The following is a 24,282-nucleotide window of genomic DNA, read 5'->3' as shown; positions in this document are numbered from 1 at the left end:
ATCTCTTCATACAGCATAGATTCTCACTTGTTCTTGTTAGGTAGGAAAGTTGTTGATTTTTGTCTGTTTATTTAATAACTGGCCATCCTACTGAATTTCCTATTTCCTTTAATTTTCTACTTAATTTCTTTAGATATTCCAGGTCTGCAATTACCGTTTACAAGTAAATTTTTGTCTTCTCCTTCCCAGCGTCATTCCTTTTCTTTAGTTCTTTGTGATTTGTATTATCTAGTGATTTCTAAGCATGTTGACCATCCGAACCATGGGGTTGGGACAAGGAATGTTAAAAATATAGGTGTCCAGGCTCCTTCTCTGCAGGTTCCCATTAATGGTTCTGGGACAGGCACTGGGAATTTGTATTTTAGAAATTTCTCCGCGATCTGTTCAGCAGGCTTGTTACATTTTTTCTGGAAGCCTACCCAGATGATGTTAAACTGGCCTGCCGGAGAAAGTAGGCCATGCTGCAAGAAAAAACTCAATTTGAAATCCTGTTTCTAAAAGGTAAACATTTTGAGGAGGTCTTTGAGGGTGGGCTCATGCTTTCTGCCTCCCTCTTCATTATCCTTAGAGTATGGCTGCTACATGCATGGTTTCTGGCTAGTAAACTGATGGGAATAAAATAATGCTGCTTTGTTTTCATAAATGGTGTCTGGGACGTGGTCCATATTTAAGAGTTGTGTTTTACTTGCTGATCTTTTTTTTTTGGTCCTGCTGTTTATATAGTTGAGCTGTTCTAACATCATCTCTAACGGGACATAACAGTCCAGCACTGGATTGTCCTAGGAGGGAGTTTTAGAATGAGCACTTGCCAGCTTAAATGTACTGGGTTCTAGGTAATAGGTTCTCACTGAAGTTTGGTATGAGCCTGGCTTGATGAAAATTTTATTAACATTTGAAATTTGAATGTTTCTTTAAAAAAATCTTGTTAGACATTGGTTACATTGTGGTTATTCAAAGAAACTAAACCTCAAGTGTGTTTGATGCTGTATAAGGGGTAGCACAGAAAAACTAAAGGCATTAAGTTACCATAAGTGATCTGAATGGTTTGTACTTTTGCCTTTGTTTTTAATGGTTTCAGTTTTGGTAGGAGGGTAAAGGAAGGATCTCATAGTAATTTATTTATACATAAGAATATTAAAAAAATATTTAAAAGAATCTTAAAAATTTTTTTTTGATGTTTATTAGAGAGAGAGAGATAGAGAGATGAGTGGGGAGGGGCAGAGAGAGAGGGAGACACAGAATCAAAAGCAGGCTCCAGGCTCTGAGCTGTCAGCACAGAGCTCGATGCAGGCCTCAAACCCACGAACCGTGAGATCATGATCTGAGCTGAAGTCGGACGCTCAACCAACTGAGCCACCCAGGCGCCCCTGAATATTAGTATATCTTAATGTTAGTTTGCCTCAGTCATGAAAATTGTCGTTCGCTTACTGTTACCGATGCTACGTTACCTGCGTGACTCCATGACAGAGGCCTCCCTTGAGGGCCGTGCTGTCTGAGAGACCACCGTGGCCTCAGGGTCTCCGCATACCCGCAGCTGCTGTCGAGGGGCATGTGCTGGTGGCATCATCAGTATTCAGTTGAATTTTGGTCTAAACGTGCACCAGCCCATCTCTGCAGCCTGACCTTTTGCTTCTCGGGGCCATGGCTCACAATTTCAGGGTACAAGACACAATTGTGGAAGGATGTCTTCTATCTGCTGGGTTTACCATTTGTGCATTTTATTTCCACCACAACGCAAAGTGGGGTGTCTGTGCTGTAGAGTCATGTACGGCAGAGGGACTGAACGAGGCCACAGAACATGCTGTGTGCATGTTGTGAACTTTTCAAAACTTTCAAGTTAGGAAATATTTCAAACACACAGAAAAATAACAGTCAAAAAACTTACTATTATTTTTAAATGTTTATTTGTTTTTGAGAGAGAGCGAGAGAGAGAGAAGCTGAGCGAGCAGGGGAGGGGCAGAGAGAGGGAGACACAATCTGAAGCAGGCTCCAGGATCCAAGCTGTTCTTACCATGCAGGCACTCCCCCTCAAAAATGTAACTTGTATAGGTAGCACTGTTCTAGGGCTTTCTCTGCTTCCTTATTTATATATAAAACTCACTAAGCCTAGGAAACAGGTTGTATTATTATGCCCATTTTACAGATGGAGAAACTGAGATACAGACAGGTAGAGCATCGTGCCCAAAGTCACACATTTGGCAAATAACAGAGCTGGGACTTGAATCCAAGCAGTCTGGTGCCGGAGTGCATGGTCTTGACCAATACAATGCACTCTGTTGACTTTCAGAAATACAAAATATAATGGAACAGATAGAAATGATACCTTCACCTCATTTTAATAAAGGTTAACATTTCACTGTGTTTGTTTGTTTGTCTTAATAACTTCATCACACAAACAAGTGTTTTCTCACGTGTAGATGACAGATTGTGCTTAGACGATGGCCCTGGTCTTTATGTGGCCCATCACATTGTGTTTCTGACCTTCAGCATCCCCCTTTCTAACACTGCCCCTTTCCCCCGCAGTTTGGCAGTAAATCCCTTTCCTTACAAGGGTAAGAACTCATTCAGCAGATATTTATGGGGTGCCGGCCACATGCCAGGCACTGTGCTGGGGGTGGAGGTACAGTCAAGAAAAAGAACTGCGTTCTGTCATCATACAAGCTATAATCTCACCACGCGGGCAGGCAGATAATCTGAGTGCAAGCTGCATGATTTCGGGGGGATGGGTGAGTGATGTGGCCTTTAAAAAAAACCACAGTCTTAAATTTGAGGGTTTTAGTGATTTCTGACCTGCTTGTTAGGTTTCTTTAGCCTTGGGTCAGCAATTCAGTTCATTTGTATTTATTGTCTGGAATATACTTCCAGAATGATGGTCGAATTGGGCATTTTTAAAGTTCAGTATATGTTGCTTTCCTTCTGGAAAGTCCCCAGGTCTGGGTCAGCTTTGAAACCTTCCTCTGGGTCTGGTGAGCCCTACAGTGGGGTCCACTTGGTTTGTGCATCTGGTAATTTGTGGAACCTGGAGGGCCCACAGATGGCTCCCAGAAACTTCTGGCATGGCCTGATGGTTTTCAGAGCCCAGCCTCACCCAAGTTCCTGTGGCACCAAGAACTTGGAGACTGAGCAGTAAGGCGTGATTTAAACGGAGCGAACTTGCCGTTTTGGGCTCCCCACGCCTTATTCATTCACTATGTGTTCAAAAATAGTGAAATTAGCATATGGTAAAAATACATTTACAAATCATAAAATTAATTTATTAGAATTTGGAATGTAGTACCACATCAAAAAATTTGAGTATCAAGCATCTTGAAATAATTTATAAAAATGGAATGAATTAACAAAGTGACTTTCAACACTGCTGGGAAGTGTTTTTCTTCGTTATGAGCGTTACTGCAGGATGATGGCTCAGTTGTCCAGACTTTACTGTTCATTACAGTCGGCTAATAAGGAAGGAAGGGCTCATGAGTCTTTTCGATTTTCAGTTTTTTATTTCCAGCAGATGGTTCTCCGTGGTGGTCCCCCCCTGCCACTTTTTAAAAAAAAAATTTTTTTTTATTTAAGGGATTAGCAAATGCTTTTGGAACAGATAGTAGTATTTTGGCATTTGTTTTAGTTAAGACTTTTGGAACCCATCACACAGAGTATCTTGACAGAAAATGGGCTCGTTCTGAAATGAGATGAAAAAGAGATGCTCCTGTCAGATATTCTCAGGAGGTGGCAGTGGCTGTTTCTAGACATATGCCATGACATTTTAAGAAAATTATATAATCATTTTTTAAGTGCGTTCCCCCCCCCCCCCCCCCCCCTTCAAAAGTTCATGAAGTTTGAGAAGTAAGTGTGCTTCTCTGAGAGCCAGCTCTGGAGTTTAGCCTGCTCATTCAGATTCGGGTTCTTTCTCTGTTCACCAGCTGCTTGGCTCGGGGCAGCCAAACGAACATCCCAATGCCTCAGTTTTCTCATCTGCAAAATAGGGACAAGGGCTACTCCCTTTGCAGGACTTTTGTGAAAAGGAAAAGAGTGTAAAAGCACGTTTAAAGCCGTGAGGGACACACAAATGTAATTTATGTGTTAATGCATGTGTGCAAAATTTTTTGCCAGTAGAAAGAAGCTTCACATTTTAATGTTTTAATAACAGCTCGCTTATCTGAAATTAGTGTTTGATTCTCAGTCATCATAAGCTTTTTTTTTTTTTTCCAAGTGAATATTTTGAGGCTTGATGTTGTAGGACTTGGAGAGCTTATGATAAAAGACACTAATGGGATCCAGAGGACAGTATTATTATCTAAACCTGTGTTGATGACTTTGTGCTTTTAGGTATACCAAGCTTGGCTACGCAGGCAACACTGAGCCACAGTTCATTATTCCTTCATGTAAGTACAGCCCCACCCTCAACGTGTGTGAAGGACCGGGGTTCTCGGCATTGTGATTCTGTTTTCCAAAGCATATTCATTGACTTGCCATCTGCTTTTAGAAGATTGTCCTGGTTACTGGGGAGGGTTATTGATTTTGACACCTAGTCCTGAATATTGCTATAGACCGTAGCTGTGGCCTAAAATCCCCCAACTTTCTGGCCCTTTGGTCCTCTTCTGAGAAAGCCCCTTGTCACCATTGTTGGAGTTTCAGCCTGGGTGGTTGGCTGGGGCTTTTCCTTCAGTCATAAATGTCTGAGCTGCCTTGAAGAAATCTGGTCCTTTAAGGTTCATTTGTAATTTTAAGTAAGTACAGTTTTATTAACTTAGCGACTCTGTGGACTGAGCATCCATTGTGCTACACTGTTCACTCTATTGAATGCCCTTTAAAAAAAAACCCCAAAACACGAGAGGCCTGATGACTGTTTGTGTTCAGAGTGTCTGCTTTTGTTTAAATTTTGGTCAGTAGAGAGTGATGGACGTAAAAGAAGAAATGTTCTCACATCTTGGCAAGAGTACGTCCTACCCACTCTTTGTTTCCCACAGGAGCCTCCAAGGTCAGGTCAGTTGTTTTTAGGGTAGAATTTTTCTCTGAAATTGTTTAAATTCCGGGTTATTATTTGGAGACCGTTTACAGACTAACTTGTATCAGTCCAGGGGGAAGGGAAACACTGCCTCCTAAGTGTAGATCTTGTGCGATGAATTGTGATCTTAGAAGTTGTAAGGTGGTGCGGGGCCAGGGACCCAGTGAGGGTAGGCCCTTGTCAGCAGTATGGAACATTATGGAACATGGGCAGCTTGGGAGAGCTGGGGAGAGGAGGCTTAGCGTTTATTCCAGGGAAGGCGCAGGCCTTTTTGGTGTATATGGGTACTCACCTCACTAGGAAGTGTACCCCAGATTCCTCGAGCACATGTTATTTACCTCATTCTCCTTCCTTCCTTGCTTGCTGTATAATTGATCACGAATCTGATTTCTAGGTCTGAACACCCTGGTACCATGGCGGGGTGTCCTTAATAACAGGCACAATTTGTCTGCTGTGTTCTTTATTTAGGATTCATAATTTGGTGTGTTAGTTTGCTGGGTGCTGCCGTTATAAAATACCACAGAGTGATGTCTTAAATAACAGAAATGTATTGGATCCCAGAATGGAGGCTTGAAGTCCCAGATCAAGGGGCCATCAGGATTGGTTCACAGTGAGGCCTCCTTCCCTGGTTTTCAGACAGCACCTCCTCACTGTGTCCCCACATGGCCTTTTCTCTGCACACAACCGAAAGAGAGATCTCTGTGGTCTCTTCCTCTTCTTATGAGGACAACAGTTCTCTTCGATTAAGTCCCACCTTACGACCTCATTTAACTTTTATTACCTCCTTCGGTCCCCACGTCCGAACGCAGTCTCACAGGGGGCGAGGGCTTCAACGTATGAATTTTTAGGAGACGCAATTAGGTCTATCACGCTTGGCGCTTTGTAGGCTAGGTCAGTCCTTTGAGAATTTTATTATTGCGAATGCCCCGGAACTTGATCGTTCCATGTTGGATTGATAAATCGGACGTTCTGACTTTTCAAAGCAGATTGGATTTTAACCTTGCTAAGTGCCACGGCTCTGAAAGGCTGACCTTGCACCTCCTGCTTTAATGCGTTGCCGTTTCAAACTGTCAGCAGCGTTCAGCCGGTGGCCCGTTCAACCCGTCATCATCAACAGGGAGGAGAACTGAAGTCAGTTATTAGCGGGATTTCATGCGCCGCCAGACAGCAAGGCGGCTCTCAGATTGGTGCTTTCAGAACCTTCACAGTAGCAGAAGCTAGACAGAGCATAAAAAGTCGGAGAAGTGGGAGGAAAGCCACAGCTGTATCGTCGGCTGAGTCCGTTGCAAGGGACGGAGAAGTCCCGGGAGGCGGGGTGAGAAGATTTGGGGGCCCGGGTGAGGATGCTGGGTTGGGTGGAGGGCCTCGGTCGCCCGGGGCTGTCGGCTTTCCTGCTCGTCTTCGTTCCGGGAGCTGAATCATTTTTCTGGCTCTAGAGGCTCCGTCCACAAGGTGAAGTTCGAGACGCACGTGCCGACGTGGCACCCGCAGAGAAGAGGTGGGGCTCGTGCGGATGTGCGTCAGCTCGCCGACGACGCTGGCGGACATGGGCGGGGCCCGCTGGGTGGGCGCGGCGCGTGCGGGCGGGCCCTCGTCGTGCCGGAGGTCACGGCCCTCGGCGGACAGTGGCCAGGAACGCGGCCGGGAGCGTGGGGGAGGGCCGGATGACGACAGACTCTGTCCTGTCGAGGGGTTTTACTTTCATCTCGCACCCGGGAATTTCCACGTTGTTCCCCGAAGGGCTCCCTCAGGCCTGAGCCAGCGGACGGGCGAGGTGCCGCGCGCCCCGTCCGGCTCTTCCCAGGCGGCTCTGCCCGTGTCCGGCGTGCGCTTCTGGGCAGCGTGTGCAGGATCGTTCGAGTGGAGGGTTTCCCGGCCTTTTTTGGTCTGTAAGTTGTCGCAGTATGTTGAGAGTCATTGAAAAGTTTCCGGCAGAGGAGTGAGGATGTGTGTGGTGACCGTGTCCGCGGAAGGCGCGCGAGGGAGGTGCGGGGAGGGGTCGGGAGGAAGGAAGGACGTGTTCGACCTTCGGGCGTCGGAGGAGTTCGGTGTAAAGGTCCCGTTGGCATCAGGTGAAGGGCTTCCTGCTCGGAGGAGCGTCTCCACGGGAGGTGGGGACGGAGCCCAGAGATGTTTTTGGCTTTTCTTTTAATGGGATAGTTACAGAGCAGTTTGTGGAAGTTTATTTATTTTTGAGAGAGAGAGTGAGCTGGGGAGGGGCGGAGAGAGAGGGAGAGAGAGAGAGAACCCCCAGCAGGCTCCGTGTTGTGAGCGCAGGGCTGGATGTGGGCCTCGAACTCACGAACCGTGAGAGAATGACCTGAGCCGAAATCAAGAGTCGGACGGACGCTTAACTGACTGAGCCACCCAGGCGCCCCTATTGCATAGAGGTTTTAAAAAATTTTTATTTCAGCTAAAAACTGTTGCAAAAGATAATATAGCACAGACCTGCGTACCCACCCACCACTCAGAAGGAGCAAACGCTGACACGATTTCATCCTGTAAATCTGTGAACCCATGCATCAGCGTGGGCAAGGTCCTCCCTTTTCCTCCAGCCCATTCCCCCCTCTTGCTCTCCCTCCTCTGCCGGGAACTTCCTGTGGCCGGTGTGTTCTCTCCTGACCTTATGGGAACAGGGTTCCTTACCTGTATGTGGCCTTGTTCTGCCGGTATAGACCTTCCTAAATGACACCGTACTGTAAATCACTTTCAGCATTGTCTTTTTATAAAGGACCCCGCCCCCCGGAAATAGGTTTTTAAGATTTAGCAATGTTGATATACACAGTTCTTGATCAGAGTTCTAGCATTTGAATCTCAATTTTTTTTTTTCGTTTGGGCATTTTCCAGTTTTCTCTGTTATACAAAATGGTGCAGTAAACCCCTCCTTACGCACATGCGCTAGTTTCCCAAGAGAAAATGAGGAGAAGTGTGGTTGTTTCGTCGTGCAGGTGCGCACCTCTTCGCCTTCTCAGCTGCTGTCAGGCTGCTCTTCTGAGTGCTTGTGCACAGTGAAACTCCCGTAGGTGCTAGTAAAGGGTTTTTGTTTCCACGCAGCCTTGACAAAAGTTGACATTGGTAGACTTAGATTTTCGCCAGTCTGACGAATGTGAAACGATGCGTCATTTTATAAGTTTGCATTTCTCTGATGACTGGTAAGGTGGGGCACCTTTCATTGCCTGTTCGTATCTTTGCCCATTTTTTCTACTGCATATTTTTTTAATCTTTTTTACGGAGTTTTATGCAGTTGTCTTTGTGTACTCTGAATATTAATACGTTGCAAATATTGTCTTCTATTTTATGGCATCTTTTTAAATGATTTTTTGAATCTAGACACGTAAAACTTTGATATAGTTAAAATATTCAGTACGCATTTTCCATTTATAATTTGTTTCTATCTTGAAAAATGCATTTCTACTCCAAAGTCATAAGGACTTTCTGCATTTTCTTCTGTGACAATTTTGAGTTTACTTTTTGAATATGGTGTCAGATAGTTATTTTACTTATTTTCTGAATGGAAGGACACTTGTCCCAGCACCATTTATTGAAGAGTACATTCCAATTTGTTATGCCTTTTAAATCATATTGAGGTACCATATATGCTTGGGAATATTTCTGGTGTTTTTATTTGGTTTCATTTATGCGTTTGTTTATCTTCACTCCAAATTCATGCTGTCTTAAATGTTATTACTTTAGCCAGTGTCTTGATATCTGGTAGGTGTGGTTCCTCTTCCCTTTTTTCTCAGAATAACCTCGGCTATTCTTAGGCCTTACTTTTTATTACAGATTTTATTTTATTTTATTAAAAAAATGTTTATTTATTTATTTTGAGAGAGAGAGAGAGATCGTGACCTGAGCTGAAATCAAGAGTAGGACGCTTAACTGACGGAGCCACCCAGGTGCCCCTTTACTACAGATTTTAAAATTAGTTAAGGTCTATGAAAAATTGTAATGGGGTTTTGATTAGAGACACATTCAGTTTATAGATTAATTGGGGAAGAATTTGACATCTTTATGAATTGAGTTTTTCTATCCATGAATATGGTATATATGATCTTTATTAATGGCTGTTGTGTTTTTCAGTAATGTTTTTGTAATAGACTTCATAAAGCTCATACACCTTTTACTAGATTTAACTGTAGGTACCCTTATGTGTTTGTTGCTGTTGTGAATTTTCTGAAATTACATTTTCTAACTAGTAATTGCTAGCATATAGAAATGCTATTGAGTTTTTTGTTTTTTAATCCAGCAACCTTACATGCTTCTCTTATTTGTTCTATTAGCTTGCAGATTCTTGTAAGTTTTCTATTCAGACTATTAACTGCAAGTAATGGTTGTCCCTTTCAATCTCAATATTTTATATATATTTTTTGGTCTTTTGTACTGGCTAGAACTTCTGCTGGAGTGACTAGAGCTGGAGGTAGTGGGTGCTTTTGTCAGTCTGATTTTAAAGACGGTGATTTTAGTGTGCCACTAGTCATTGCTCTTGGTTTTTGTGGAAATGCTTTTTTCAGGTTAATACAGTGCCCTTTCTATTTCTAGTTTACTGAGAGCTGATCATATGGTTTTGGACAGTTAAGGTCCTATAATACGATGAATTACATTAATATATTTTCAAGTATTAAATAGTCATTTATTTCATTCTTGAGATAATCCCTACTTGGTTATGAAGTACCAACTACATGTTGAATTGTATTTGCAAATATTTATTTGGGTTTTTGCATCAGTGTTTAAAAGTGCAATTACTCTATAATTTACCTTTCTTGTACATTTTTGTCTGGTTTGAATATCAAAATTAGACTGGCTTTTGGAGATGAGTTTTTCAGCTTTCTTTTCTGTACTTTAGAACAGTAAGTAAGATAGGAATTATTATTTCTTGAAGGTTTCATCAAATATATGACATTCTTTTGGAAAATATACTGGATGTATTAATTAAGAAATTACTGTTGTCTGGTAATTACTGTAGTAAATGTTCCTAAGATCTAGAATTTATATGTAAGTTTTGAGCACCTTTCTGATAATCTTCCCTAGATTACCCTCAGATGACCTTTTAACATTTGGAAAATAGTCTGTTTCTTCTGGTTACCCACATTCTATACTCCTACAGTTTTTTTAATCTGCAGAACTTTTACATTTTTCTTTACTAAGTTTAATCTTACGAGTTTTGGTTTGTCATTAAGCTAACTGAGGGGTTTTATTTTTTAATTTGTTTAAATAATTTACAAACTATATTTTATTTGTCTTCAAATACGTTATTTTGAGATAATTGTAGATTCATAGGCAGTGTAAGAGATAGCTTGGAGAGACCTGTGTACCCTTCTCCCTGTTTCATCCAGGGCTACATCTTACATGGTTATACTATAGCATTGAAGCCAGGAAATAGAAATTGGTGCAGTGTGTGTCTGTGTGTGTCTGTGTGTGTGTAGTTCCGTGTCCTTTTATCCCATGTGTAGATTCCTGTGATTACCACTACAGTCAAGATGTAGAACCATCATATCACCACAACAGTCTCTCCTGAGCTGTTTCTTTATAACTACACTTGACTCTCCCCCCCACCATTCCTAACCTTTGGCAACTACTAATCTGTTTCTATCTCCATAATTTTGTGGGATTTTTTTTTGAGAATGTTTTATAACCGGAACCATACAGGATATGTCCTTTGTGATTGGCTTTTTCACTTGGCATAATGCCCTTCAGATCCATCTGAGTTGTTGTATGTATTGACAGATAGTTTCTTTTTTTATTTGAGTCGTATTTCAATGTATGCATGTACCAGTTTGTTTAAACATTCATGTACTGAAGGACTTCTTGATTATTTCCGCTTTGTGGCTATTATAAATAGAGCTGCTATGAAAATTGTGTACAGGTTTTTGTGCGGACATAATTTTTCATTTCTCTAGATAAATACTGCGTAGTGCAATTGCTGCATTGTATGGCAAGTTTATGTTTAGTATTATTAAGAAATTGCCAAAGTATTTCCCATAGTGGCTGTACCATTTTACATTTCTACCAGCTGTGTATGAGAGAGCTGGTGTCACTGCATCCTTGCCAGCATTTGGTGTTGTCACAGTTTTTTTATTTTAGCTCTTCTCATAAGTGTGTAGTTGTATCTTGTCATGGTCTGAATCTTCATTTCTGTAATGGCCAGTGGTGTTGAACATCTTGTCATGTGCTTATTTTCCATCTGAGAATCCTCTTCTATTAAATGTCTCTTTGTGTATTTTGCTCATTTTCTAATTGTTACATTTTTACTGTGAGGTTTTGAGAGTTCTTTATATATACTAGATAACGAGTCCTTTGTCAAATATATGGTTTGCAAACAATTTCTCCCGTTGTGAGCTTCTCTTTCCATCTTCTTCATAGGGTCTTCTGCAGAGCAAAAGGTTTAACTTTTGATACACCAGCTTTTAGATTCATTGGTTTTCTCTGTTTTTCTGTTTTAAATTTCATTGATTTCTGCTCTCATCCTTCTTTCTTGCTTTGGGTTTTGTTTTGCTCTTCTTTTTCTAGGTTCTTAAGGTAGGAACATAGATTATTGATTTGAGACTCTCTCTTTTTTTTTTTTAATTAAAAATTTTTTTCTAATGTTTATTTTTGGGAGAGAGAGAGAGACAGGCAGAGAGACAGACATGGAGTGTGAATGGGGGAGGGGCAGAGAGAGAGGGAGGCTGAACCAACTGAGCTACCCAAGGCATCCCAGAGAGTTTTTCTGTTTTCTTTTTATTATTTTTTTTTTTTTTTATTTTTTATTTTTTAACATTTTTTATTTATTTTTGGGACAGAGAGAGACAGAGCATGAACGGGGGAGGGGCAGAGAGAGAGGGAGACGCAGAATCGGAAACAGGCTCCAGGCTCCGAGCCGTCAGCCCAGAGCCTGACGCGGGGCTCGAACTCACAGACCGCGAGATCGTGACCTGGCTGAAGTCGGACGCTTAACCGACTGCGCCACCCAGGCGCCCCAAGTTTTTCTGTTTTCTAATGTAAACTTTTAGTGTTAAAATTTTCCCAGTTATCACTGCTTTTGCAGTGTCTAACACATTTTGATATTTTGTATTTTTGTTTACATTCCATTCATGTATTTTAAAAACTTCCCTGAGATTTCCTCTTTGACACATTTAGAACTGCATTGTTTAACTTCCAGATGTTTGTGGGATTTTCCTGGTAACCTTTCTGTCATTGATTTTTGGGTTTATTCTATTGTAGTCAAAAAGCATACTCTGTATAACTCTTATAAAATTATTTATTCTTTACAGTTTATTTTGAGAGAGTGAGAGGGTACGTGTGTACAAGTGGGTGAGTGGCAGAGAGAGAGAGAGAGAGAGAGAGAGAGGATCCCAAGCAGGCTCCTTGCTCAGTGTGGACCCTGATGTGGGGCTCGATCTCAATGACTGAGTGATCATGACCTGAGCAGAAATGAAGAGTCGGACACTTAACCGACTGAGCCACTGACTGAGCCAACCTGTACAACCAACCGACTGTATGGTTTTACAATGATTATAAAATTATTAAGGTTTCTTTTATGGCCCCGTATAAGGTTTATTTTGGTTCCACGGGCACTTGTAAACAGTATATACTCTGTTCTCTTTGGGTAGAGTATTTTGTATACGTTGGTTGGCTCCCGTAGGTTGATGGTATTGTTGAGCTCTTTTGTCCTTCTATCACTTGTTGAGAGAGGCATTGAGGTCTGCAGCTCTAATTGTGGGTTCGTCTGTTTTTCTCATCAGTTTTTGTCTCCAGTACTTTGCGCTTCCATTCTTTGTTACGTGCACATTTAGGATTACGGTGTCTTCTTGATGGACTGACCCTTTATCTTTTTTAATGTTCTTTTCAATTTTTTCTTTCTTTGTTATAAAATTTACTTTTTCTGATGGCAATATAGCCAATCATGCTTTCTTTGATTAACATTTGTGTGGATATCTTTTTCTGTCTTTTTACTTTCAACCTACATATATCCTTATATTTGAAGAATCAGGTTCTTTCTCTTTTTCTTTTTTTTTTTTTTAACGTTTTTATTCACTTTTGAGAGAGGGAGAGAGACAGTGCAAGCAGGGGAAGGGCAGAGAGAGAGGGAGACGCAGAATCTGAAGCAGACTGTAAGCTCTGATCTGTCAGCACAGAGCCCGACGTGGGGCTCAAACTCACAAGCTCTGAGATCATGACCTGAGCCGAAGTCAGACGTTTGATGGACTGAGCCACCCAGGTGCCCTGTGAAGAGTCAGGTTCTTTTAATCCACTCTGCCAATCTCTGTCTTTTCATTAATGTATTTAGATCACATAATTTATTGTAATTATTGATTAGTGGTTTTTCTGCTTGTTCTTTTTTTTTATTCCTTTGTTTTGTTTTACCTGAGTTCCTGGGGATTATTTGAGCATTTTTTCAGAATTTTGTTTTGATTTATGTATTGTGTTTTTGAGTGCATCTCTTTTTATTTTTTATTTTTTAACATTTATTCATTTTTGTGAGTGAGAGAGACAGAGCACAAGCAGGGGAGGGGCAGAGAAAGAGGGACACACAGTATCCGAAGCAGGCTCCAGGCTCCAAGCTGTCAGCACAGGGCCTGATGCGGGGCTTGAACTCACGGACTGTGAGATCATGACCTGAGCCGAAGTCAGACACTCAACCGACTGAGCCATCCAGGTGCCCCAAGTGCATCTCTTAATGTAGCATCTCAGTGGTTGGTCTATTACATTTCCTGTACATAACTTTTCTTAGTTTCCTGTGTTAACACCTTACCAGTCTGAGTGAAAGGCTCCACATTTCTGATATAATTGTCTTGAATATTTCTTCTACGTACATTGAGAAGGACATCAGTGTTACAATTTTTGCTATAACTGCCAAACATAATTTAGAAAACTCAAGAGGAGAAGGAAAGTAATTATGCTTATTTTTGCTCTTTCTGTGTTTCTTCCCTCCTGATGTTCCAAGATTCCTTCTTCTTTTTTGTCTTTAGTTTTTTTTTTTAATGTTTATTTATTTTTGAGAGAGGGAGAGACAGAGCACAGGTGGGGGAGAGGCAGAGAGAGAGAGAGAGGGAGACAGAATCTCAGGCTCCAGGCTCTGAGCTGTCAGCACAGAGCCTGACGAGGGACTCGAACTTGGGAACGGCAAGATCGTGACCTGAGCCGAAGTCAGAGGCTTAACCGGCTGAGCCACCCAGGCACCTCCCAAGATTCCTACTTTTATAATTTCCTCTCCGTTTAGAAAACTTTCCGAGCCATTTTTTAAGAGTTGGTATGCTGATGACAAATTCTGTTAGCTTTTGTTTACGAATGTCTTGATTTGCTCTGCATTTTGGGGGATATTTGGGCTGAATTTAGAATTCCGAGTGGACAGTTCTCAACACTTGAAAAATGTACCATTTCTTTCTGGGTGCCCTGATTTCTGATGAGAAATTTGTTGGAGGCTTTTAGAATTTTTTCTTTGGTCTTCAGTTTTTAGAAGTTTGGCTGTAATGTATCTTGGCATGGATTTCTTTGGGTTTATCCTGTTTGAGGTTTGTTCAGTGTTGAATCTGTAGGCTTATTTCTTTTTTAGTCAAATTTGGCAGATTTTTAGCCATTATTTCTTTGAATACTTTTTCCTTTTTCCTCTCCTTCTGGGCCTTGGAATGCATGAATGTTAGCGCTTTTATTATATATCCTACATGTCCCTGAGGCCCAGTTCATTTGCTTTTCAATCTGTTTTCTTTGTTGTTCAGGCTGGGTAACTTCTATTGTTATATCTTCAAGATCAGTGATTCTTTTCTCTGTCCTTTCCTGCTGTTGAACTAATCCACCGAGATTTTTATTTCAGGTACTGTATATTTTTAGTTCCAAAATTTCCATGCAGTTTTGTCTCTATCTTCTATCCTTGCTTTCACTTTGTGCTTCTTTGCTGAGACTTTCTTGTATTTTCCAGTGTTTCAAGTGTGTTTGTAGATTGACGCATCGTATGATTGCTCCTAAAATCTTGCTTAATAATTCTGTTATCTGTGTCGTCTTGGGGTGGGCATCTGTTGATTGTTTTTTCTCATTTCAGTTGAGATATTTCTGGTTCTTGCTGTGGTGAGGGATTGTTTTTATTGAAACCTGGACATTTAAAAATTTTTTAAAAAAATGTTTATTTTTTTTGGTGGGGGGAGGGGCAGAGAGATTAGAAGGAGACACAGAATCTGAAGCAGTCTCCATGCTTTGAGCTGTCAGCACAGAGCCCGACGTGGGGCTCGAACTCATGAACCATATGAACCGTGAGATCATGACCTGAGCTGAAGTCGGAAGCTTAGCCAACTGAGTCACCCAGGCGCCCCTAAACCTGGACATTTTAGATAGTCTGAGATTCTGGATCTTGTTTAAATCTGATGTTTCAGCAGGTTATTTCTGATACAGCTCCAGTAAGGAAAGGGGGATGCCCCTTGTTAATGCCAGTTTGGGGTTGAAGTTCAAGGTCTCCTCTTGGCCTTTGTTGACACTGGGTGGGGGAAGGCTCCATGTTACTGCTAATTGTGGGTGGGAGTTCAGCCTCCGCATTAGGCCTAAGCAAGTAGCCTTCTGGCCGGGAGGGACAGGGGTGCCTTGTTACTGCTGGTGGTGGTGGCAGTCCTGACTTGTCACTCGGCCTCCTGTGACGAAAGCCCAGTGTGAGAGCAGAGGGGACAGATTGATGCCGCTGGGTGGGGTGGACGTTCAGCTTTTGCACTGAGGAGGAGGGGTGGTTTTCTTGAGGTGTTTGACTGGAGTTCAGCAGGTATTGTTTAGACTGCCCCTTTTATCTTCTTTGGTTGCAGGTAGCAGGCTTTTGGGGGTACACCCTTTTTGTTTTGAGCTCATCGGTGTTTCTAGGGTAACCAGTATGGGCTACAGGAGACAAAAAGAAGACCCAGGAGACTCACGGCTATGTTGTTCCCGGGGTCCTGTGGTCCCCAGCCAGTCTGTCCGCTCTTTACCTTCTGGCCTCTGTGTTTCTTTCTTCTAGAAAGTCCCCGGGTTCTGGCTGTACTTAGAGCAGCAGGAAAACTAGGTTAACTCTGTCCTTGCAGAAGCGGAAGCCCAAATTTAATTAACTCTGAGTAGAAAATATATTCGTCTGCCATAGAAGTTAAATGGTATAATAGGACGCAGTGAAAATTAACTCTTTCCCACCCACTTCCCCTCTCCCTGGTTCCTTGTGTTTCCTTCCTGAGATGCTCCGCAAATCCCAGCAGATACGCACAGGCATCTGTTTTCACACAGTGGTGGCATCTCACGTACACTGCTCTGCACCTTGTGTTTTTGTCAAGGCGCTACACCTCAGTCATCCTTCTAGATTGGCATATGAACACCTGCTGGCTTCTTTTTCGTGGCCTCCTGATTTTCCATCGTGTGGAGATGCCACCTGTGTGTAACCAGTTGGAATGTTTCGCCGTTGACTCCATTATCTGTTCTATTTATTGTCCTTCCCATCTCAGTGTCACCTGTGTTGACACCTGTTACTGTGTGTGGCGGCGGTGGGTTGGAGATCGCTGCTGGGGTGGCACGGACCCTTTCTCTGTGAGGAGTCCTGTAGTCTGTGAAAGCTCATAGATGGTCTTTGATAGCTGCTCTCTTAGGTGCATTTCTCCATCATCTTCATAAGGACCGTGTGGACCACTTCTTGCTTTTCGTAGGCTTACGCAAAAGAGTTTGAAGATAAGCTCTATGTGCCTTTACTCTGTTTCGTGGATTCAGTTGCTTCATGTATGATAGGTAGTAATAGTTAAAAGAAGTATACTTCAGGGGCGCCTGGGTGGCTCAGTCGGTTGAGCGCCGACTTCGGCTCAGGTCACGATCTCGCGGTCCGTGAGTTCGAGCCCCGCATCGGGCCCCTGGGCTGACAGCTCAGAGCCCAGAGCCTGTTTCAGATTCTGTGTCTCCCTCTCTCTGACCCTCCCCCATTCATGCTCTGTCTCTCTCTGTCTCAAAAATAAATAAACGTTAAAAAAAAAAAAAAAAAAGAAGTATACTTCGTTTTTGTTTTGTTTGTGTTTTTCTTATTTCTCATGGCCACTAAAACATACATCTACCATGATTTGGGGCCAGAGTACTTTGATTACCTTTTTGGGAGGGATAGGATTAACTTGGTTTTCATTTGTATTTCTGAGTGTGGTAGTGTCACCTCACTAAGTTTAGTATTTTTTCTTCAAGGTGGTAATTTTTCTTTTCTTTCTTTTCTTTTTGAATTAAGTTTATTTGTTTCGAGAGAGTGCATGCATGCAAGTGAGTGGAGAGGAGCAGAGAGACAGAGACAGAGATTCCACACAGGCTCTGTACTAACAGTGCAGAGCCTGATGCAGGGACTCGAGCACACAAACCATGAAATCACGACCTGAGCTGAAGTCGGATGCTTAACTGACCAAGCCACCCAGGCACCCCAGGGTGGTGATTTTTCTTCTGGTTAATATGTTGCCCCCAAATTCTTGGCAAAGTTGAATGATGGAATGAATCGCAGAATTTTTTTGCCCTGTGTCTTCACAATCTTTTATTTTGACTTGGCAGTTTAATTATAAATTCATGCATAATTAAGTTTGATCTTGCCCAGAGGATAGAATCTGTCACTCACACTGGCACCCTGTGCGAGGACCTTGCGGTCTGCTGCGAGCCGTGCTGCCAGGGGCCCTCTGCGTGCATGACGTGTGCGTCAGATGATCCTGTGTGATGCTTGTCAGTGTGCCATTGAGTGGCCTGCTCAGTTTTCAGAGGTGGTTTTATTTGTTTCTGTAGATTGCTTCAGTTGTTTAGGGCCCAGCAGACTTTTCTGCCCTGTGACCAGCTTCAGGGCTCTGGACATGCTCACCACCTCTGACTGCTTGCTGGGCTTTGTCTCCAGCATTTCCACGCCATACCTGCTCCTTGAGTCCTGCAGAAATCCCGTCCCCTAGATTTGTGCCACCTTTTGTAACTGGAAGGCTTTGAGTCTAAGTGTGGCAGTGAGCTGGATGGAGTGAGAAGAGGTGGACAGAGTGACTTCTACTCCGGACTCCTCCTTTTTACCTCTTGCCCCTGTTGCTGCAAAACACCTTTCTCACAAACAGGGTTCACATTCACTCGTGTGACATTTGCGACCCTTCATTCGTAATGATTTGGGGGTTTCAGATGATCTGCTCTAAAAAATACGTTCATGTGTCTGCTAATTTGTTTTGGGATAAATTTGATGAAGGTGAGTTTATGGGAGCTCGGAGTATGACCAAGGGTTAGGAGTGTAAATGGAAAATTTTATCTTTGTCAAGCTTCCACATTTCATTAAATATTAAATTCTGTAGTGAAGTTCTATGTGATTTTTACTAAGTATATTCTCAAACGTCACGGTTAACCCTTATTAAAATGATGTATCAGAAAGCCATTGGCATTTTTATGTAATGCAGTTGTTTGTTTATTGTACTTTTCTTTTTTGTGATGGATATTAGCCATCAGCCTCCTAGTTGTTTCTTTGAGTGAAGTCAGTTTTTTTCCTATAGCAAGATTAAAAGAATATATTTTAAATCTATCTGATGCAGAGTTTTATTTAAAAAAAGGACTGGAGAGTGTATAGGTGTTATTTTTCAGTTTACTCTTCTTTTTTGTATTATATTTTTAATTTGTCTCCTATATTGTATTTTAAAATTTGGAACCTATTGATACATACCCCAAGGGCGTTTCATTTATTGTCTTGTGGGATTTTTCCAGATAAAATTGAGAAATATAGTGATATAGCTTCTGTCAGCATTAAAAGCAGATCAGCTAAGTTCCTTTGTACCATTCTGAAAATAATACTGCAACATAAAAGCTGTTTCTGTATTTTACGTACTCGTTGATAGTGTCTTTTCTATGAACACCCCACCCCATATAAAACCCTAACATTGAAAATGTATTTGTACATACATGGGGATTATATGATCCTTTCTTGATCATTCAGATAAATATGAATAGTGATGGAAATCTTTGTGCTTTTTTTTTTTTTTTTTTTAAGGTATTGCCATCAGGGAGTCGGCAAAGGTAGTTGACCAAGCCCAGAGGAGGGTGTTGAGAGGAGTCGATGACCTGGACTTTTTCATAGGGGACGAGGCCATCGATAAGCCCACGTATGCCACAAAGGTGAGCTCCCCTTAGGGATTTGCTGCCTTAGTGTGGAGCCGAGAACAGAACAGTAGAAGGGAGAGTGCAGAATGGCAGATGGTCTAGAAACTGTACTTAGGAGTTAAGGGATGTATTTTTATTTTTATGTTTAAAAAGTTTCTTTCTTAACTTTATTTAAAACAAATTTGTCTTAAAGTTTATTTTTGAGAGAGTACGCATGTGCGTGCACAGGCACGCGCGCAAGTGCGGGGGAGGGACAGAGAGTGAGGGAGAGAGAGAATTCCAAGCAGGCTCTGTGCTGACGGAGCCTGGTGTGGGGCTTGAGCTCACAAAATGTGAGATTGTGACCTGATCAGAAACCAAGAGTCAGACACTTAACTGAGACACCCAGGTGCCCCAGTTTTGTTGTTTTTGAAGGGGGTATTTAAAATTTTTGTTTATGGGGCGCCTGGGTGGCGCAGTCGGTTAAGCGTCCGACTTCAGCCAGGTCACGATCTCGCGGTCCGTGAGTTCGAGCCCCGCGTCAGGCTCTGGGCTGATGGCTCGGAGCCTGGAGCCTGTTTCCGATTCTGTGTCTCCCTCTTTCTCTGCCCCTCCCCCGTTCATGCTCTGTCTCTCTCTGTCCCAAAAATAAATAAAAAACGTTGAAAAAAAAATTTAAAAAAAAAATAAAATTTTTGTTTACATTTTATTTATTCTTGAGAGAGAGAGAGAGAGAGAGAGAGAGAGAGAGACAGAGCACAAGTGGGGGAGGGGCAGAGAGCGAGGGAGACACAGAATCCAAAGCAGGCTCCAGGCTCCGAGCTGTCAGCACAGAGCCCAATGTGGGGCTTGAACCCACGAACTGTGAGATCATGACCTGAGCCGAAGTGGGGCTCTCAACCGACTGAGCACCCCCAGGTGCCCCATCTGTTACACATCGTTAACGCACTTCCTTGTACCTGGAAGTAAGGGCTGCAGAGTGGAAACAGGAGCATGGCTTAATCTTTCTGCCCACGTGCCTGTTTCCTTTGGTGAGTGAGGTCCGTCCCTGTGCTGGCAGCCCTCCTCTCTAACCCAGTCCGTCCTGGGCTGGCATTGTTGGACTCTTACTCTTACTGTTGTGACCTGAAGGCTGACGTATTTTGGTTTCTCTTGCTGTAGTGGCCAATAAGACATGGAATAATTGAAGACTGGGATCTAATGGAAAGGTTCATGGAACAAGTGATTTTTAAATACCTTCGAGCTGAACCTGAGGATCATTACTTTTTAATGGTGAGTAACTAGACCTGAGAGGAACATATCCTCAAAATCCCGAATTACTTAGATTTTTCTTTTTCCAGATTACTTAGATTAAAAAAATTTTTTTTCTAAATGTTTGTTTATTTTTGAGAGAAAGAGAGACAGAGTGTGAGTGGGAGAGGGGCAGAGAGAGAGGGAGACACAGAATCCGAAGCGGTCTCCAGGCTCCCAGCTGTCAGCACAGAGCCCAACGCGGGTCTCAAACCCACGAACCGTGAGATCATGACCTGAGCCGAAGTCGGATGCTCGACCAACTGAGCCACCCAGGTGCCCCCAGATTACTTAGATTGTAAACTCAAGATATTCTTCCCTGGAGAGTTTTAAATTCCTGTAAAGCCATTTGTATCACTCCGGTGCTTTCTTGGCACATAACAGAAGGCTCATCAAAAATGTCTGAAGTCAACAGGGGATCATCAGCCGTCAGAACAGCAAGGCCAGAGCTGGGTGGTTGCAGGGCTCACCACTTGAGGGCACTAGAGCGGCCTTGGTTCCCCACAGGCCCCAGGATGGCACCACCTCATGCTTTAGACGCTCTTAGAGGTAGAAACGCTTTGTAAGAATGAAGAGTCCCTTTCCCGGGAATGTTCCCAGCCTGTGTGTCCCATCTGTCCCTGCCTGGCCTGGTCACTAGCAGGGGGAATGAAATTACATTGATGGGTTTAGACTAATCTGATTTCTTCCTGGGGGCTGGGGAGGGGACGGTGTCTGATGGCCTGGCCCCAGGAGGGTGAGTACCTAAACAGACTCCGTCAGCGTCAGCGAGGAAGATTGGGGCGGGGGGACCATGTGTGGGTAGCGATGCCCTCCTGATGGAGCTGGAGGGCTAGGATTTTTGCTTTGTAGCAGAGGAAACCAGTGAAGCCACTATTTTGCCAGGCTTTAAGTCTTATTATAAAGTAAGACTGAGCTTAGTTATGGGTCCTGATTATGGCACTTAATTGATCTTGTTCAAATAGAATAAAACATTACAGAGAAATGAGGAGAAATGTCTCTTGGTTATGGAATCTTTTCTAGTTGTTCTACTCAACATTATGTATTTCCTTCCATGAAATGTTCTTTTTAAGTTAAAATTAATTACATGTTCAAAACGCTTGCTTTATAGAGAGCAATTGCATGTAACATAAGCTGCATATTAAAACGTACATAATTTAGCTTTGGATTTTCTCCATGCAAGGATATTGTCAAATGGTCCCAGATCCAATTATATAATTCTTTCTAATGTTAAATATGGAGTGTGCTTTAGAATTATCTGACTTAAAATATGTTAACTGCAAGGCTATTGTGGTAGTTTGTGGAATCTATATATTTGATATCTATTAAGGCAAGTCCTTGAAAGTGCTCTGATCGTTTTTCTGGCTGTATCTTTGCAACTGGGAATTGCCAAGTATGGGTAATGTGTTTTACAGGCCACTGTGTATTTTCTATCCTGTGTACCTACAGTGGTTTATGTAAAATAAATGAAGCCAGGAAACTGACAGTGTGTCTGAGTGGCTTTGTCTTTATAGCCAAAACAAATCATAGGCTCCCACCTGTCACATTTGGCATGTTTCCTTCTCTAGCACATCACATAACTACCTGTTGGATGGGGTTGTAGGACCAGGCACCGTGCCCAGCTGCTTCCTTCTGTCTGCCTCAGCTCTCTGCGCCAGGATTCCTCCCTTTCACTCCACACAGAGCAGGCCTGTGGAGCAAACGCTACCACCAGGACGCAGCCTGCAGGAAGTTTTCCCTAAAATCATTTTTTTTTGGCATGTTTAGAGGCTAGTGAGGTAAAGCCACTTGCCAGGAAGGAATCGGAGGTGTTTGCTTTGACTATGGAAAAGCTGAAGTCCATTTGCCAAAAACGAGTATCTATAATGAATGTTAAAAAAAATCAAGTTTATTAAAGATAGGAAAATATTATATTATGTACATTGTGCTTTGAATTCTGTAAGTCACTTCATTGCAGGCGGTGACTGAGAAAGTGATGAGAATGGTAAGTTTCCTTCAGGTTTATACCCTTAATCATCAGTTAATGGAATAGTTAAAGCGGAGGAAAGCAAGTGTAGAGATTTATGGCCAAGTCATAGAAGTTAATTGAAGACATTTGCTCAACTGCTACATCACATGAGAGCTTCTTGGTGTTAGAGAGTCTCAGAGGTCTAAATTATAGGTCCCTTGGTAGCTCACAGAATTGTTCTTTCTTTCTGCTGCGAGCAGACATCTGAACATACAGGGTGAGAATGAGCTCGTGACGGCTCCTGTTTTTCAAGAAGTTTCAGAGTCTCAAGTCATACTGGTCATGTGGACCGAGGAGACAGTAAATGAGAATTGTCCTCTGTTCAGTACCGAGTTGCCCGGGGTTCAAAATAGAGTCATGTGTTTTAGAGGGTTGCAGTGCCCTTGAGTGGAAGTGGAGTTATAACTTCAGGAGAGATGTGCACATATTTTGAACACGAATCAAGCCGGAACAAGCAAGCAGCACGTGCTGCTCACAAAGGCCTGAGAGCGGAGAGCTGCGGTGTCCAGGAGCAGGGATGACGGACACCCCGGCTCGAGTGGGGCGGGGCAGGGACGAGAGGAGGATATGCCGCCCGTCCTCCGCCTTTCCCACGCACATCGGTGAGGGCAGATCTCTTTACTCGGTCTACCGGATGCTAATCTCCTGCAGAAACAGCCTCGTGACACGCCCAGAAATAATGCTCAGCCAGCTCTCTGGGCATCCCTGAGAATTAGTCGTCACGCGCAGTATGTCCTGTCTCGCTGCCGTAGTTTCCTTCCTATTCTTGAGAATGACTAGGACCCGCTCTGCCCAGTACGGTGGCTGGCGGCCAGTGCACAGGTTGGCTTCCTTGGGTTCGCCGAGCTATAGTTACCACTGGCCGTGCGCTTTCCAGCTTCCGGTATCTTATCATCTGCTGTCCCACTCTCCCTGCCTTGAGGATTTGTGTTTTTGAGGTTTCTCTACTGCAGTTACAGAGGCATGTGGGAATGGAGTGATGTAGGTACGTGTGTTCATTTTGCTGTCTTTTTCCAGAAATAGGGATTGATTTTTGTGGTACTGATTAATTATTCATCTCTGAATCAATACCAGATGATATTTTACCATTGTTATGAATAAGCATGTTTACGTTGCTTGCATTTATGTGCTGTTTCAATCATATGCTTCAGTATTTAAAAAAAGTAAGAAAAACTCAATACTGCCATTTTAGATATTGTTATACGTACTGGTTCGGGAAGGTTTTATTTCAGTTGATCTGTGTTCGTCGCGCACACACTAACATTGGAACGATACGGAGAAGATCAGCACGGCCCCTGCGTGAGGGTGACACGCAGACTCGTGAAGTGTTCCTTGTTGGAAAAAAAGATAAATTGCTGTCCCAGAGGAACAACTGTGGCTAGGAAGCACAGAAGAAATGAAGGACGGAGGAAGACAGATTTATGTTACGTTTCTCCGAATCCTTGAGGGTATTGCCCTTAATGCTGAACCAGATTCAAGAGCCAGGAGAGCCTAATTATACCATAAACGTTCCCTTAAATGGAAATACATAGATTTTAGTGTAAATTCTTCACAGATGGTGAATTGTTTGGCAGTGAATAATAAAAGTGTAAAAAACAGTCATTTAAACAAATTAGGGGTTTTATCTTTCTTTAATAGAAGTAGTGGGGGGGGGGCAATGCTGGTGTGGTGGTTCTCTAGTGTCATTAGGGACCTCTGGGCTCCACTATGTTTAGCATATGACTTCCGTTCTAAGGATACCTCAGGATCACAATTTGGCTACTGCTGCTCCAGTCATCATGTCTGTGTTCCAGGAGAGGAGGGGATAAGGGCAAGAGGGAGACTACTACTTAAGTCCCAACCTTGTACAGAGCTTTTCTAGAAGCCATGCTCCCCAGCTTTTGCTTCTGATTGGCCGGAATGTACCCACTTGGTGAGCCCTGTCCACAAGGTGAAGTCTGGGAAATGCTTTTCCTCTGGCCTGTTG

General features: G+C 42.8%; 1 protein-coding gene and 1 non-coding gene across 7 annotated transcripts in view; both read left to right on the top strand.

The window, feature by feature from the left end:
- Positions 1–24,282, top strand: part of ACTR3B (actin related protein 3B) — a 90,922-nt gene that overhangs the window by 15,961 nt on the left and 50,679 nt on the right. For 2 of the 6 annotated variants that reach the window (XM_058723706.1, XM_058723707.1), the window contains exons 2-4: positions 4,315–4,370; positions 18,930–19,054; positions 20,180–20,290. In XM_058723706.1, coding sequence (XP_058579689.1) covers positions 4,315–4,370; positions 18,930–19,054; positions 20,180–20,290 — 292 coding nt within the window. Of the gene's footprint in view, positions 1–4,314; positions 4,371–4,952; positions 4,972–6,913; positions 6,933–18,929; positions 19,055–20,179; positions 20,291–24,282 lie in introns of those variants that run through there. The other 4 variants (XM_058723711.1, XM_058723708.1, XM_058723712.1 and 1 more) reach the window with 3 other exon arrangements.
- On the top strand, positions 23,554–23,656 carry LOC131511200 (U6 spliceosomal RNA). The gene has a single exon (XR_009261403.1). It is a non-coding gene; the product is annotated as a U6 spliceosomal RNA (small nuclear RNA).

This window comes from Neofelis nebulosa, chromosome 4 (genome assembly GCF_028018385.1).
Source record: "Neofelis nebulosa isolate mNeoNeb1 chromosome 4, mNeoNeb1.pri, whole genome shotgun sequence".
Lineage (NCBI taxonomy): Eukaryota > Metazoa > Chordata > Mammalia > Carnivora > Felidae > Neofelis > Neofelis nebulosa.
This window is presented reverse-complemented; position numbering and strand designations above follow the sequence as displayed.